This window comes from Heptranchias perlo, chromosome 5 (genome assembly GCF_035084215.1).
Source record: "Heptranchias perlo isolate sHepPer1 chromosome 5, sHepPer1.hap1, whole genome shotgun sequence".
Classification (NCBI taxonomy): domain Eukaryota; kingdom Metazoa; phylum Chordata; class Chondrichthyes; order Hexanchiformes; family Hexanchidae; genus Heptranchias; species Heptranchias perlo.
In genome coordinates, this window is record NC_090329.1 from 123,398,323 (window position 1) to 123,416,307 (window position 17,985).

The window sequence follows — 17,985 nt, forward strand, 5'->3', positions numbered from 1 at the left end:
TCTGCCTCTATTAATAAAGCCCAGGATCCTATGTACTTTTTTTTAACAGCCTTCTCAACTTGTCCTGCCACCGTCAAAGATTTGTGTTAGTGCACCCCCAGGTCTCTCTGTTCCTGCAACCCCTTTAAAATTGTACCATTTAGTTTATATTACCTCTCCTCATTCTTCCTACCAAAAGGTATTACTGCACTTCTCTGCATCAAATTTCATCTGCCGTGTGTCTGCCCATTTCACCAGTCTGTCTCTGTCTTCCTGATGTCTGTTACTATTCTCCACATTGTTTACATTTCCGAGTTTCGTGTCATCTGCAAATTTTGAAATTATGCCCTCGAGACGCAAGTCCAGGTCATTAATATATATCAAAAAGAGCAGTGGTCCTAATACTGACCCCTGGGGAACACCAGTCCATACTGACATTGAGGAGAACTCCCCTGCTTTTCTACAAATAGTTCCGTCGGATCTTTTATGTCCACCTGAAAGACTTACCAGCCAATGAGTGTTGGAGACACTCTTCACAGGGTCCGGTTCAGCAGAAAACTAAATGCAGAGGTGTTACATCCACTGCTGGGATACCTGCGGCAATCGTGCAACACAGGGCTGGCACTGGCCATGACAGTACCGGTCAGCTGCAGACTCAAAACCCACCTCCACATCCTTTCAGACATGTTGCAATGTTAACCCATGGGAGTGGTGTTTGAAAGGAGGGTCACCCTCCTTACAACCACCTCATGCAGCATCACTTCCATCGCAGCAGTCATTACAGGAGAGGTGGAGTGGTGGGCGGCTGCACCGTGAGTTTCCTTTCCCTTCCATTTTTTATCCCCCCTATCCTTTTTTAGCCCTCTCCCCTTTCAGCCTGGGCAAGCACTGCCAATGGGTTGAAATGCCTTCTGAGTCTTTCGTAAGAACATAAGAAATAGGAGCAGGAGTAGGCCATACGGCCCCCCGAGCCTGCTCCATCATTCAATCAGATCATGGCTGATCTTCAACCTCAACTCCACTTTCCCACCCGATCCCCATATCCCTTGATTCCCCTGGAGTCCAAAAATCTATCAATCTCAGCCTTGAATATATTCAATGACTCAGCATCCACAGCACTCTGAGGTAGAGAATTCCAAGGATTCACAACCCTCTGCGTGAAGAAATTCCTCCTCATCTCAGTCTTGTATGACCGACCCCTTATCCTGCGATATGCCCCCCTAGTTCTAGACTCTCTAGCCAGGGGAAACATCTCTCAGCATCTACCCTGTCAAGCCCTCTCAGAATCTTATATGTTACAATGAGATCACCTCTCATTCTTCTAAACTCCAGAGAGTATAGGCCCATTCTACTCAACCTCTCCTCATAGGACAATCCTCTCATCCCAGGAATTAATCTAATGAACCTTTGTCGTACCGCCTCCAAGGCAAGTATATCCTTCCTTAGATAAGGAGACCAAAACTGTACACTGTACTCCAGGTGAGGTCTCACTAAAGCCCTGTACAACTGTAGTAAGGATGTGGAGATGCCGGTGATGGACTGGGGTTGACAATTGTAAACAATTTTACAACACCAAGTTATAGTCCAGCAATTTTATTTTAAATTCACAAGCTTTCGGAGACTTCCTCCTTCCTCAGGTAAATGTTTCAGGAGCTCCTTGAAGCCTACGCATTTATACATATAGAACAATACATGGTGTTTACAGACTGCCCCTGCAACTGCCCGTTGCCAAGGCAATCACCGTGTTCAGACAGAGAGGTGTCACCTGCAGAACCCCCGAATACACATTCAACAAAAAAACAAACAGGGAAAAAAAACAGAGAAAAAAAAAGAGAGAGGCAGAAACATCCGGAAGGCAGAGAGAGCCAGCAAATGACCCATTATATTAAAAACAGATAACATTTGTTCGCTGGTGGGGTAACGTGTAGCGTGACATGAACCCAAGATCCCGGTTGAGGCCGTCCTCATGGGTGCGGAACTTGGCTATCAATTTCTGCTCGACGATTTTGCGTTGTCGTGTGTCTCGAAGGCCGCCTTGGAGTACGCTTACCCGAAGGTCGGTGGATGAATGTCCATGACTGCTGAAGTGTTCCCCGACTGGGAGGGAACCCTCCTGTTTGGCGATTGTTGCGCGGTGTCCGTTCATCCGTTGTCGCAGCGTCTGCATGGTCTCGCCAATGGACCATGCTCTGGGGCATCCTTTCCTGCAACGTATGATGTAGACAACGTTGGCCGAGTCACAGGAGTATGAACCATGCACGTGGTGGGTGGTGTCCTCTCGTGTGATGGTGGTATCTGTGTCGATGATCTGGCATGTCTTGCAGAGGTTACCGTGGCAGGGTTGTGTGGCGTCGTGGACGCTGTTCTCTTGAAAGCTAGGTAATTTGCTGCGAACGATGGTCTGTTTGAGGTTGGGTGGCTGTTTAAAGGCGAGTAGTGGAGGTGTGGGGATGGCCATAGCGAGGTGTTTGTCCTCATTGATGACATGTTGAAGGCTGCGGAGAACATGGCGTAGTTTCTCCGCTCCGGGGAAGTACTGGACGACAAAGGGTACTCTGTTGGTTGCGTCCCGTGTTAGTCTCCTGAGGAGGTCTATGCGATTTTTTGCTGTGGCCCGTCGGAACTGTCGATCGATGAGTCGAGCGTCATATCCCGTTCTTACTAGGGCGTCTTTCAGCGTCTTTCAAGAGAACAGCGTCCACGACGCCACACAACCCTGCCACGGTAACCTCTGCAAGACATGCCAGATCATCGACACAGATACCACCATCACACGAGAGGACACCACCCACCACGTGCATGGTTCATACTCCTGTGACTCGGCCAACGTTGTCTACATCATACGTTGCAGGAAAGGATGCCCCAGAGCATGGTACATTGGCGAGACCATGCAGACGCTGCGACAACGGATGAACGGACACCGCGCAACAATCGCCAAACAGGAGGGTTCCCTCCCAGTCGGGGAACACTTCAGCAGTCATGGACATTCATCCACCGACCTTCGGGTAAGCGTACTCCAAGGCGGCCTTCGAGACACACGACAACGCAAAATCGTCGAGCAGAAATTGATAGCCAAGTTCCGCACCCATGAGGACGGCCTCAACCGGGATCTTGGGTTCATGTCACGCTACACGTTACCCCACCAGCGAACAAATGTTATCTGTTTTTAATATAATAGGTCATTTGCTGGCTCTCTCTGCCTTCCGGATGTTTCTGCCTCTCTCTGTTTTTTTTCTCTGTTTTTTTTCCCTGTTTGTTTTTTTGTTGAATGTGTATTCGGTGGTTCTGCAGGTGACACCTCTCTGTCTGAACACGGTGATTGCCTTGGCAACGGGCAGTTGCAGGGGCAGTCTGTAAACACCATGTATTGTTCTATATGTATAAATGCGTAGGCTTCAAGGAGCTCCTGAAACATTTACCTGAGGAAGGAGGAAGTCTCCGAAAGCTTGTGAATTTAAAATAAAATTGCTGGACTATAACTTGGTGTTGTAAAATTGTTTACAACTGTAGTAAGGTTTCCTTACTCTTGTACTCCAACCCCCTTGCAATAAAGGCCAACATGCCATTTGCTTTTCCTGCTGTACCCGCATACCAACTTTTTGTGTTTCTTGTATGAGGACACCCAAGTCTCTCTGAACACCAACATTTAATACTTTCTCACCATTTAAAAAATATTCTGTTTTTCTATTCTTCCTACCAAAGAGAATAACCTCACATTTCCCCACATTATACTCCATCTGCCACCTTCTTGCCCACTCATTTAACCTGTCTATCCCTTTGCAGACTCTTTGTGTCCTCCTCACAGCTTACTTTCCCACCTAACTTTGTATCGTCAGCAAACTTGGATGCATTACACGCAGCTCCTTCATCTAGATCATTAATATAGATTGTAAATAGCTGAGGCCCAAGCACCGATCCTTGCGGCACCCCACTAGTTACAGCCTGCCAAACTGAGAATGACCCATTTATCCCTACTCTCTATTTTCTGTTCTTTAACCAATCCTCTATCCATGCTAATATATCACCTCCGACCCCATGAGCCCTTACCTTGTGTAACAACCTTTTATGTGGCACCTTATCGAATGCCTTTTGAAAATCCAAATATACTACATCCACTGGTTCCCCTTTATCTACCCTGCTAGTTACATCCTCAAAAAACTCTAATAAATTTGTCAAATATAATTTCCCTTTCATAAAATCATTTTGACTCTGCCTAATCACATTATGATTTTCTAAGTGCCCTGTTACCAATTCCTTAATAATGGATTCCAGCATTTTCCCGACGACCAGGCTAACTGGCCTGTAGTTCCCTGTTTTCTCTCTCCCTCCTGTTTTGAATAGCGTGGTAACATTTGCTCCCTTCCGGTCCACTGGGACCGTTCCAGAATCTAGAGAATTTTGGATGATCATAACCAATGGATCCACTATCTTTGCAGCCACCTCTTTTAGAACCCTAGTATGTCGGCCATCAGGTCCAGGGGATTTGTTGGCTTTTAGTTCCATTAGTTTGTCCAGTACTTTTTCTCCAGTGATGTTAATTGTTTTAAGTTCCTCACTCTCATTCACCCCTTGGTTCCCTACTATTTCTGGTATGCTTTTTGTGTCTTCTACTGTGAAGACAGACAAAATATTTGTTTAAAGCATCTGATTCCCTATTATAATTTCTCCTGTCTCAGCCTCTAAGGGACCAATGTTTACTTTTGCTACTCTCTTCCTTTTCACATACTTGTAGAAGTTCTTACAATCCGTTTGTATATTTCTTGCTAGTTTACTTTCATATTATATTTTCTCCCTTTTTATCAATTTTTTGGTCGTCCTTTGTTGGTTTCTAAAACTCTCCCAATCCCCAGGCTTATTACTCTTCTTGGCAACATTATAGGCCTCTTCTTTCAATCTAATACTCTCCTTAACTTCTTTAGTTAGCCACGGGTAGATCACTTTTCCTGTGGAGTTTTTATTTCCCAATGGAATATATATCTGTTGAGCATATTAAACTATTTCTTCAAATGTTTGCCATTGCTTTTCAACTGTCAAACCCTTTAATTTAATTTCCCAATCTACCTTTGACAACTCACCCCTCATACCTGTGTAATTCACTTTATTTAAGTTTAAGACTCTAGTTTCTGACTTAAGTACGTTACCTTCAACTGAATGTGAAATTCTATCATATTATGATCACTCTTCCCCAGAGGTTCTTTTACTGTGAAATTACTAATAAACCCTATCTCATTACATAATACAAAATCTAGAATAGCCTGTTCCCTGGTTGGTTCCATGAAGTATTGCTCCAGGAATACATTCTATGAACTCGTCTTCCAAATTACCTTTGCCAATTTGATTTGCGCAATCTATATGTAGATTAAAGTCCCCCTTGATGACTGCATTTCCTTTGTTACAAGCTCCCATTATTTCATGATTAATACTCTGTCCAACGGTATTGCTACTCCCACCAATGTTTTCTGCCCCTTGTTATTTCTAATTTCCAACCATATTGATTCTATTTCCTGATCTTCCGAGCCAAGATCCTTTCTCACTACTGTACTTATGTCATCCTTTATTATTAGAACTACACCCCCTCCTTTTCCATTCTGCCTGTCTTTTCTAAATGTCATGTACTCTGGAATATTTAGTTCCCAACTTTGGTCATTTTGCAACCATGTCTCTGTAATGGCTATTAGGTCAAACCCATTTATCTCAATTTGTGCAATTAATTCATCTATCTTGTTATGAATGCTCCGTGCATTAAGATAAAGAGCCTTTCATTTTGACTTTTTACCTTTTTTTCCTGCTTTGACCTTATTTGTTGTTGCGCTATTATTGGTAAACTCTCTGGCCTTTCCTGCCACACCCTGCTTATCTTTACCCAGGTCACTACACTATTCTATTATCTTAACTTTTCTCATTAGATTTCTAAATTTCCTCTCACCTGACCCATCCCTCCACTTTTTTAGTTTGAAACCTGTCTACAGCCCTAGTTATTCGATAAGGTTGGAAAACACGTGAAAGCAGGAATAGGCTAGATGTTAGGCGGTTCTTCTTCTCCCAGAGAGTAGTGAGCCTCTGGAATGCGTTGCTGGCTGGTGTGGTGGGAGCTGACTCATAGTATGGCCTTCAAGAGGGAGCTGGACTGGTTCTTGACTGGGCTGAGATTGCATCATATGGAAGGTAAGCGGATTAACAGCTAACTTACACATGGTTAATGTGATCTCCTGGGCTGGTTTCAATCACCTGAGGGGGTCGGAGAGGAATTTATTTTTCCCTTATTGGCCCTGTTTTTTTTTTTCTGGTGTTTTTGCCCCTTCCAGGAGATTACATGGCAGTAGGTGTGGGCGGGCGGTGGTAGGCAGTGTCTGGCCTTGATGCTCCAGGCATCATGTGCTTGGGCCAAACTTGATGGACCAGCTGCCTGTCACTTCCGAATATTCATATGTAAAGATTTTTATCCCCCATGTTCTCTTTAATTGTATGCATCTCTTTCATGCGTGCAGCTCTGGTCACCACATTACAGGAAAGATGTGATTGCACCAGAGAGGATACAGAGGAGATTTATGAGGATGTTGCCAGGACTGGAGAATTTTAGCTATGAGGAAAGATTGGGTAGGCTGGGGTTGTTTTAATTGGAACAGAGGAGGCTGAGGGGTGATTTAATTGAGGTGTCTAAAATTATGAGGGGCCTAGATAGAGTGGATTGGGAGGACCTATTTCCCTTAGCAGAGGGGTCAGTGACCAGGGGGCATAGATTTAAAGTAATTGGTAGAAGGATTAGAGGGGAGCTGAGGAGAAACTTTTTCATCAAGAGGGTGATGGGGGTCTGGAACTCACTGCCTGAGAGAGTGGTAGAGGCAGAAACCCTTAACTCATTTAAAAAATACATGGATGTGCACCTGAAGTGCCGTGACCTGCAGGGCTACGGGCCAAGTACTGGAAAGTAGGATTAAGATGGATAGCTCTTTTTCGGGTGGCACGGACACGATGGGCCGAATGGCCTCCTTCTGTGCCGTGACTTTCTAGGATTCTAATTTCACCTGCACCGCAATTTTCCCCTCTCACCACTTATAGTGCGTGCCCTACATACACCCACGTCAGCACCTGGAGTTATACTTAACTATAGTGAGATTTTGTTCTATCTGTCACTCTGTATGTTCACTTGCTGTCTGTGAAATAAAACAGATTAGTGATCCGTATGTTAATGAGCTGAGCGCGAAAATTTACATGCAAACCGCAAACTTCTATTCTCTTCAGGCGAGCATAACATCCACTTCGAAACTCTGGGGCGTGTACAAGTGTCAGATGCACAACACGGAATGGAACGTTACACTTCATCCCTGGCTTGAAATTGGGCCCTTGGGCTATTTGGCGATCAACAAAAGGTTTCCTACACACCTCTTCCCACGAAGACTGTGTACACCTTTTAACAGAGTGGAGTTATACCAACCCTCTCCATGTCTCTCCCACAATGCCTTTCTTACCATGGCCTCCATACGAGCCCTTCGCTCCTCTTCCTCTTTCTTCCTCCTCATGTTCTCAAGGTCCTGTTTTGCTTCAGAAAACGATTGCAGGAATGTGTCAAATATGCCAAAGAATTCATCTGGCTGCATTTTTGCTTCTTCTTCACTGAAGTGTTTGAGCATCTTGGAGTACTATCAAAGGAAAAGGCAGAGCACAGGGCTTTAAGTGGGTGTTTCCAATTAGTTTAAACAAATGGAAGCAAAACATCCTGCAGCAACAACTTTCATTTATATCACGCCTTTTAACGTAGAAAAACAGCCCGAGGCTTAACTTCACGGAGGCGTAATCAGACAAAAAAAATGGATGTCGCGCCAAAGGAGGAGATATCAGGAGAGCTGACCAAAATAGGTCAGTTTTAAGAAGGGTCTTAAAGGGGGAGAGAGTGGTGGAGAACCAGAGAGATTTGGGGAGGGAATTTTAGAGCATGGGCCTAGATGGCTGAAGGCACGGGCGCCAATGGTGGGGCGTAGGGGGCCAGACACGCACACATACAATGCAATATAATACTTCTGCACTGTATTGAAAAGAAAATGTATTGGTTAATTGCCCAAATCCAGCTCTTTGCCCATCAATGATTTCGTGAAAACCAATGAATCAGGCAAAGTCACAAATCTCAGCATGGAGGCAGCCCACTTTGGCCCATCATGTCATTGCCACTGCTAACTCGACACCTGAGCTATCTACTCCAATCCTATTTCCTTGCGCCTTTAATATTTCTCTTCTTTGAGTCTAACTCCTCTTAAACCTTGCGATTGACCCAACTTGAGGCAATGCAATCGACATTCCAATAACCCTTCTTCATACAAAAAAAGTTCAAAGTTTAACCTCTCCCTTTATTTTTCTCGTATTAATCCTAGATTTATGTCCCTTTGTTGATGATTAACCAACCAGTGGAAATAATCTTTCATTCTATATCCTCTCAAACACTTTTATCGTTTTGAACATTTGAAGTCCTTTAATTTAAATACATTACCTTACAATAGCTATATTTTGTTCAGTGTTAAACCTTGTGCCAGACACTGAAGATTTATCAAGCAGCTCCCATGCATTGTTCCATATTGCCATTTGGTGAGCAACTTTATGTCGACTTTTCTAAATAATTCCCCTTTTTCTATCCCGTCCCTTCCTGAAGCAAGGAAAATATCTGGTCCCCTCCCACATGAGTGACCATTCATCTTGTGTAATCGTGGGATGCCAGTGTGGCTCAGTTGGAAGCACACTTGCCTCTGAGTCAAAAGTCCCACACCAGAAACTTGAGAACAAAATCCAGGCTGACACTCTACTGTTGTGCTGTCAGAGGTGCTGTCTTTCAGATGAGATAGAATCATAGAATCATAGAAGTTACAACATGGAAACAGGCCCTTCGGCCCAACATGTCCATGTCGCCCAGTTTATACCACTAAGCTAGTCCCAATTGCCTGCACTTGGCCCATATCCCTCGATACCCATCTTCCCCATGTAACTGTCCAAATGCTTTTTAAAAGACAAAATTGTACCCGCCTCTACTACTGCCTCTGGCAGCTCGTTCCAGACACTCACCACCCTTTGAGTGAAAAAATTGCCCCTCTGGATCCTTTTGTATCTCTCCCCTCTCACCTTAAATCTGTGCCCCCTCGTTATAGACTCCCCTACCTTTGGGAAAAGATTTTGACTATCGACCTTATCTATGCCCAAGGCCCTGTCTGCCCTCTCAGGTGGACGTAAAAGATCCCACAGCGTTATTTCGAAGAACAGCAGGGGATTTCTTCCCGGTGCCCTGGTCAATATTTATCCCTCAACCAACATCACTAAAACAGACTATCTGGTCATTATCACATTGCTGTTTGTGGGACCTTCCTGTGGGCAAAGTGGTTGCTGCGTTTCCTACATTACAACAGTGACTACACTTCAAAAAGTACTTAATTGGCTGTAAAGTGCTTTGGGACATCCTGAGGTCATGAAAGGCACGATAGAAATGCAAGTTCTTTCTTTCTTTCTTGTGTGAGGCAAGCAGTCTCTAGGTTCACACAGGAAGAGATACTGAAGGGTGACTGGCAGCAGTGAAATCAAACCACAGCACGACTTGTACAGCACGAGAGAGACTGGTGCGAGAACTGGAAGAAAGAGTTTTAAAAACAGATACGGAATCGCTTTTTGCACAAGAATTTTTTTGGTGACGTTTACATTATTTTTCGGCTCCTCTGAGGAATTAAAAGGTGACATAAAAAGTGCCACGGCACTATTTAAGGAGAGGAGGCAGTTGTCCTGATGCCCTTGTCAACATTCTTTGCTAATATTTGCTAATATTTCTCTTCTTTGAGTCTAACTCCTCTTAAACCTTGCGATTGACCCAACTTGAGGTAATGCAATTTGCTAACCAACGCCACTAGAAATAGATTTACTTCATTTACTGTTTGTGGGACCTTACTATAAGCGAATTGGCGGCCATGAAGAATGAGAGGGGGTCTCATTGAAACATTTAAAATTCTGACAGGGCTAGACAGACTGGATGCAGGGAGGATGTTTCCCCTGGCTGGGGGGTCCAGAACGAGGGGTCACAGTCTCAGGATACAGGGTAGGACATTTAGGACTGAGATGAGGAGAAGTTTCTTCACTCAGAGGGTAGTGAACCTGTGGAATTCTCTACCACAGAAGGCTGTGGAGGCCAAGTCACTGAATATATTTAAGAAGGAGCTAGATAGATTTCTAGACACAAAAGGCATCAAGAGGTATGGGGAGAGTGCGGGAATATGGTATTGAGATAGAGGATCAGCCATGATCATATTGAATGGCGGAGCAGGCTCGAAGGGCCGAATGGCCTACTCCCACTCCTATTTTCTATGTTTCTATGTTTGCCTGCATAACAGCAGTGACTACACTTCAAAGAGCAATTCATTGGATGTGAAGATCTTTGAGATGTCCTGAGGTTGGGATAATTATTTTTTATGCAGCGAGTTGTTATGATCTGGAATGCACTGCCTGGAAGGGTGGTGAAAACAAATTCAATAGCAAGTTTCAAAAGGGGATTGGATAAATATTTGAAAAGGAAAAATTTGCAAGATTATAGGGAAACAGCAGGGGGAGTGGGACTATTTGGATAGAAAGGTGCTATATAAATGCAAGTTCTTTCTTTCTGCAATCAAGCACAAATTCAAAATATTCAATCTGCACTATTCAACTCCAGCTTCCTACACGCCACAGAAAAATCTTCTCCTCGTCCTGGGTACCAACGGCATAGGTATCCTGTGGAGAATATCTTTACTATACCCTCCTTATTATCCCATTTAATCATCTCTACCTATCTTTATTCTTATAACCCTCAATCTCATTCAATAACCTCTATCTGTATTTAACATTATAACAAAAACAACTTGCATTTATACAGCGCCTTTAACGTAGTAAAAAACATCCCAAGGCGCTTCATAGGAGCGTTATCGGACAAAATTTGACACCGTGCCACATAAGCACCATTAGTACAGGTGACCAAAAGCTTAGAACATAAGAACGTATGAAATGGGAGCAGGAGTGGGCCATACGGTTGATCTTCTACCTCAACTCCACTTTCCCGCCCAATCCCCATATCCCTTGATTCCCTTAGTGTCCAATAATCTCTCAATCTCAGTCTTGACTATACTCAACGACTGAGCATCCACAACCCTCTGGGGTAGAGAATTCCAAAGATTCACAACCCTCTGAGTGAAGAAATTTTTCTCCATCTCGTCCTAAATGGCCGACCTCTTATCTTGAGCCTATGACCCCTAGTTCTAGACTCTCCAATCAGGGGAAACTGCCTCTCAGCATCGTCCCTGTCAAGCCCTCTAAGAATTTTATATATTTCAATGAATCTCATTCTTCTAAACTCCACAGAATATAGGCCCATTCTATGCAATCTCTCCTCACAGGACAACCCTCTCATCCAGGAATCAAGCTAATGAACCTTCATTGCACCTCCTCTAAGGCAAGTATATCTTTCCTTAGGTAAGGAGGCCCAAACCATACTCAGTACTGCAGGTGTGGTCTCACAAGAGCCCTAGATGATTGCAGTAAGACCTCCTTGCTCTTGTACTCCAAACCCCTTGCAATAAAGGCTAACATACCATTTGCCTTCCTAATTGCTTGCCGTACCTGCATGTTAACTTTTTGTGATTCGTGTACAAGGACACACAAATCCCTCTGACTACCAACATTTCTTAGTCTCTCATCTTTTAAAAAATATTCTGCTTTTCTATTCTTCCTACCAAAGTGGATAATTTCACTTTTCCCCACATTATACTCCATCTGCCACCTTTTAGTCCACACACTTAACCTGTTTATATCCCTTTGCAGCCTCTTTGTGTCCTCCTCACAGTTTACTTTCCCACCTAGCTTTGTATCGTCAGCAAACTTGGATATATTACACTTGGTCCCCTCATCTAAGTCATTGATATATATTGTAAACAGCAGAGGCCCAAGCTCTGATCCTTGCGGCATCCCACTAGTTACAACCTGCAAAACCCAAAAATGACCCGTTTATTTCTACTTTCTATTTTCTGTCCATTAACCAATCCTCTATCCATGCTAATATATTACCCCCAATCCCATGAGCCCTAATCTTGTGTAACAACCTTTTATGTGGCACTTATCGAAAACCTTTTGAAAATCCAAATATACTACATCTACTGGTTCCCCTTATCTACCCTGCTAGTTACACCCTCAAAAAACTCTTATTAGATTTGACAAACACGATTTCCCTTTCATAAAACCATGTTGACTCTGCCTAATTATATTATGATTTTCTAAGTGTCCTGTTACTACGTCCTTAATAATAGATTCTAGCATTTTCCCTACTACTGATGTGGGGTCAAAGAGGTCGGTTTAGAAGAGTGACTTAAAGGAGAGCGAGGCAGTGGGGGGGGAAGAGGTTTAGGGAGGGAATTCCAGAGTTTAGGGTCTAGGCAGCTGAAGGCACGGCCGCCAATAGTTTAGCAATGAAAATCGAGGATGCGCAAGAGGCCTGAATTGGAGGAGCGCAGTGATCTGGGAGGATTGTAGGGCTGGAGGAGGTTACAGAGATAGGGAGGGGCGAAGCCACGGAGGGAATGTACTTACCCTTATAACCCTCAATCCCATTCCTAACCAATTTTCGTCAAGCTCTATTTCTTACAGATGTTAAGCACATCTGTGACAGGGGTTTTCCACTACTGTGCTTGCCAGCCCATGATTTTCCTGTACATTAAAGTGAATGGGAGGAATGTCATAGGCTGGTGAGGGCATCAGTGGGAAGTCAAGGCCAGCATCACTTACTTTAGTTGAGACCAGCTGTCCCTCTCCAAACAATATCTGTAGCACCAGCAAAACAGGAGTGGTAATTAACGGGACATTGTCATATGGAATTTCAGCCGTAGTAAGTCAAGAATTCCTTTCAACAATGCCGCTTTAAAGTCAACCCTCTGTTTTTTTCTTAGCAAATGGGAAAAACACCACATGTAGCCAACTGGCACCACTTCACAGAGACCTTTTGATGGTTATAAAATTGTGACCTTATGTAATAACCCCCTCCCCCCATTCCCAGCAGTAGCAAATGACAACTCATCAAAGGTCAAAAGTGGAAGGAGGCAAGCTTTAGTGCAACTGATAATCAAAACACTGTGTCTGAACGCATATCTTTCTTTAGTTTCGAATCCATCTTCCCTCAGGCCCTCTCCGAGCTCATCTTGTCCAGGAGACCCACCATCTGCTCTCGCGACCCTATTCCCACTAAGCTGCTGACCACCCAACTTCCTTCCTGGCATGCATGTTAGCTGATGTTGTTAATGGTTCCCTCTCCTCGGGTACTTTTTCCCCCCCTTTCAAAACCCCCCTCCTTAAAAAAAATCTTCGATCCTTCTGTCCTTGCAAACTACTGGTCCATTTCCAACCTCCATTTTCTCTCCAAAGTCCTTGAACGTGTTGTCGCCTCCCAAATCCGTGCCCATTCGTTTCCGCAAATCTCTGTTTGAATCTCTCCAATCAGTTTTCCGTCCCTGCCACTGCACTGAAACAGCCCTAATCAAAATAACAAATGACATTCTCTGTGACTGTGATGCACAATCCCTCCTTGTCCTTCTCGACCTATGTACAGCCTTTAACATGGTTAACCACACCATCCTTCTCCAACATCTCTTCTCCGTTGTTCAGCTGAGTGGGACTGCCCTCACCTGGTTCCACTCTTACCTATCCAAAACTCTGCTGCTCATGTCCTAACCCGCACCATGTCCTGCTCACTCAACACCCCTGTGATTGCTAACCTACGTTGACTCCTGGTCCACCAACCTCAAATATAACATTTTCATCCTCCTGTTCAAATCCCTTCATGGCCTCACCCCTCCCTATCTCTGTCACCCTCTTCAGCCCTACAACCCTCCGGGAACTCTGCGCTCCTCCAACTCTATCCTCTTGTGCATCCCCCACTTCCTTCGCCCCACCATTGGCGGCCGTGCCTTCAGCCGTTTAGGCCCTAAGCTCGGGCAATCTCTTTTTAAACCTCTCTGCCTCTCCGCCACCATCTCTCACCTGTTTGAAGACCTTCCTTAAAACCTACTTCTTTTAAGAATCATTTCGTCACCCCCCCCTCCCTAATATCTCCTTCTTTGGCTCGGTCAATTTTTGGGATTTTTTTAATGTTAAAGGCGCTATATAAATGCTCATTGTTGTATCCTTACCAGCAACTGAGCTCACTCAAATTTCATCATCCTTTGATGGGTGAACATTTTATAAAACAATAATTTGCTATGATAAGTGGCACAGCACGTTGAAGAGTCAAAGCACGAAGCTTCTGAATGGTGCAATGCAGGTTCAATTCATTCACCCTTTCCCATGCGGGCCACTGAGTTCCCTATCTTGCCCACATTGCTTCGTATGGAAATGGAGTTGGGCTCCTGGAACGGGTTGACACCTGATAGGCGCTTCTATCCTTGGGCTTTCTGGAGCCACGTTGATTTGATTTGTTTGTCCCTCAAATCTTGAAAAGTACTCTTTATTGTGCTCTCCGTTAGTCTCTTTCAGGGTGTAAACATTTTGCAGGTAAAAGGACAGTGGTCAGCCTGTTTCCAGGCCTCTACCAATGCTGCTCTTAGGGTGGCCAATTGGGAGATGCAGAAGTGAGGGGTCTTGGAGGAAAAGGGTGTCTCCCTCCATCTGACTTTTCCCTCACTCCCTTCGAGGAGTGACTGGTTTCCCCCCTTGGTGCCTATCCTTAGAGAGGTGGTTAAGATGAAGGGAGGAGAAGCATGCCAAAGTGTGCCATGCGTTGTTCCACAAGCTGCACCTCCCGTGGGAAAAGTCACCGTATTTCAATAGCTCCTTTAGGGTCGTGAGCCACAGTAGTTATAACCAAGCAGCATTTCATGGAATCGTAGAATGGTTACGGCAGAGAAGGAAGCCATTCGGCCCATCGAGCCCGTGCCGGCTCTTTGTAAGAGCAATCCAGCTAATCCCATTCCCCCGCTCGTTCCCCGTAGCCCTGCAAATTTTTTCCCTTCAAGTATTTATCCAATTCCTTTTTGAAAGCCACGATTGAATCTGCTTCCACCACCCTTTGGGGCAGCGCATTCCAGATCATAACTACTCGCTGTGTAAAAAAGATTTTCCTCATGTTGCCTTTGGTTCTTTTGCCAATCACCTTAAATCTGTGTCCTCTGGTTCTCGACCCTTCCACCAGTGGGGACAGTTTCTCTCTATTTACTTTATCTAAACCCTTCATGATTTTGAACACCTCTATCAAATCTCCTCTTAACCTTCTCTGCTCTAGGGAGAATAACCCCAGCCTCTCCAGTTTATCCACGTAACTGAAGTCCCTCATCCCTGGAACCATTCTAGTAAATCTTTTCTGCACCCTCTCCAAGGCCTTCACATCCTTCCTAAAGTGCAGTGCCCAGAATTTGAACAGAGGTCATCATTAGCATCGACTCTGCTCAACAAACCGTAGGATTTCCGCTGGCCCTTTGAACAATGAGGTTAAGCGTCAGATAAGTGTTAGTTTGGTTCAGTGGTTGCATTCTTGCTTTTGAGTTATAAGTTTCTGGGATCAAGCCCTCACTTCAGGATTTAAGCACAGCATCCAGGATCACACTACAGTGCACTACTGAGTGCGTGCTACATCATCGGAGGTGCCAGCTTTTGGCCGAGACTCTATCCCTCCAGTTAACAGTTCTGTAAATATTTCCTGATCTCCAAAGCCTCACTATGAAGCTGAGCACAGAACTTAAGACTTCAGTGCAGCACTGAGAGAATGCTGCACTGTCAAAGGTGCTGGTTTTTGCTTGAAACATTAGGCTGAGGACCCCATCAGTTGGATGTAAAAGATCTTTCGACACTATTCTAAGAAAAGCGGGAAGTTCTTTCTCTTCGCCCCAGCCAGCATTCATCCCTCAACCAACACCACCAAAGCATTATCTGGTTATTTGTCTGTTTTGGTGTTTGTGGGATCTAGCTATCAGTGCACTGTGAATTCCTTTTAGCCATGTAACTACCTCAAGAGCAATTCAACCATTTTCAGATTCTTTGACTAGACTACACAAGACTGAAACACTTGAGCTTGTGTAAATTCACTGCCTACATAACAACAATGATTTGCATTTACGTAGCGCCTTCAATGTAGAAAAACACACCAAGGTGCTTCACAGAGGCGTGAGGAAAACAGATTCAACAGTGACTACATTTCAAAAGTCATTAAGTAGATGTTGAAGTGCTGGGGAACATTCTGAAGATGTGAAAAGCACTATATAAATGCAAGTTCTTTCCTTCACTGTGCCCTGTCTGCCACTTAGTAGCAAATGCAGGCCGGGTTTCAGCATAAAATTCCACAGTCAATACTGCCTGGTGTCGCAGCGACAAACAGATCTGATCTGAAAGGATTCCTGGCCTACATTATTGCTGCTCCACCTTCAGGCCCATATTTCCTTGCTGATTTATTTCTGGCAGTACCACCACAATGTGGCTACGATTAGCTGAGGTCATCACTCTGGCTATCTGTGCACTGTGCCCAGCCAGGAGGAATTCCTTTCAGCCATGTAACTACTTTGAGAGAGGTCCGGCAATTTTCAGATTCTTCAACTAGACAACCAAGGACTGAAATAGTTGAGTGCACTTCAGCAGATGACTAAAGAAAAAACGAGCTTTCTATTTTTAAACACAGTCTGGTGTGGGAACTGTGTGAACGTTTTAAGACTTATTTATATATAGCTCCCCCAGCTGTGATGTCATTATGACCTTTCACCTCTGAGAACTGGGTTTCAATGCAGCCCAGACAGATGGGATGAAAGTCTCTATTGTCTGTAGCCTGAACACGTCCAACATTGAACCAGTTCAGAGCAGTTCCAACCCAGTTTCTAGTGGGCATGGAACCACGTCACAAACTTGCCCACAAATTGGTGTTCGCAATGGGGACTTGGGTGGAAAAGGTCATACACTGAAGTAAGGATGGGGGTCCTCTCGGTGTCGCGATTGCTGTTCCATAGGAACATAGGAACAGGAGTAGGCCGTTCAGCCCCTCGAGCCCGTTCCATCTTTCAATTAGATCATGGCTGATCTGTATCTTAACTCCATCTACCCGCCTTGGTTCTGTAACCCTTAATACCTTTGCCTAACAAAAATCTATCAATCTCAGTTCTGAAATTTTCAGTTGACCCTCAGCCTCAACAGCTATTCGAGGGAGAGAGTTCCAGATTTCCACTATCTTATGTGTGAAGACACGTTTCCTGAAAGGCCTACCTCTAATTTTAAGGTTATGCCACCCTTTTCCTGGACCCCCCCACCAGAGGAAATAGTTTCTCTCTATCTACCCTATCAATTCCTTTAATCATTTTAAACACCTTAATTAGATCACTCCTTAATCTTCTGCACAATGTTAGCTTTCCTAATGTTTTAATAGATAAATGCTCCTCCCTGATGTGGCACTAAACTACATAGAGAACAATGGTCCCACATTTGGCCCCCTAGTCTGTGCAGCGTTAGCTGATCTGAACTGGGGCAGTAGCTGGGCCAGTATAACTAGTCTCGCTGCCCTGGGTTAGAAAGGGGAGGAGAACCAGCCAGCAGTCCCTCACTCGTTCGTTACCCTGCCTCAAAGTGCGACTGTCGGCCGAGGACGGGGCTCAGGCTCAGCTGTAGTGCCCCACACAAGTAGCCCTCTGAAGCGGTCTAGCGAGCCGCTCAGTTGTATCAAACTCAAGGGCAACTAGGGGGATGGGCAAATAAATGCCTGCCTCGCCAGCCACGCCCACTTCCCGAAAATGAATGAATGAAAAAAAAAATAAGCCTGCCAATAATCACGATCTAGTTCATCAACACTGAAGAATGGGTGCCTAGGGGAGGTGCCAGGGAGCACTTGGTGCATCAAGCAAGAGGCAGAACTGTCGTGACAGGAGAGCAAAGAGCAGCAAAGAGAATCGCACGGCCACACAAACTGCTTTTGAATCCAAAACGAGGTCCCAAGGCTGATTGGTGTCCTCTCAACCAAATCCAATCACCACCGTTTGAACCAGCTTATTAATTTCTCGG

General features: G+C 44.6%; 1 protein-coding gene across 4 annotated transcripts in view; it reads right to left on the minus strand.

Annotated features, from left to right (window-relative positions):
- daam2 (dishevelled associated activator of morphogenesis 2) overlaps positions 1 to 17,985 on the minus strand; it is a 309,727-nt gene that overhangs the window by 13,687 nt on the left and 278,055 nt on the right. For all 4 annotated transcript variants that reach the window (XM_067985157.1, XM_067985159.1, XM_067985156.1 and 1 more), the window contains one exon: positions 7,449 to 7,619. In XM_067985157.1, the coding sequence (XP_067841258.1) occupies positions 7,449 to 7,619 (171 nt within the window). The remainder of the gene's footprint in view (positions 1 to 7,448; positions 7,620 to 17,985) is intronic.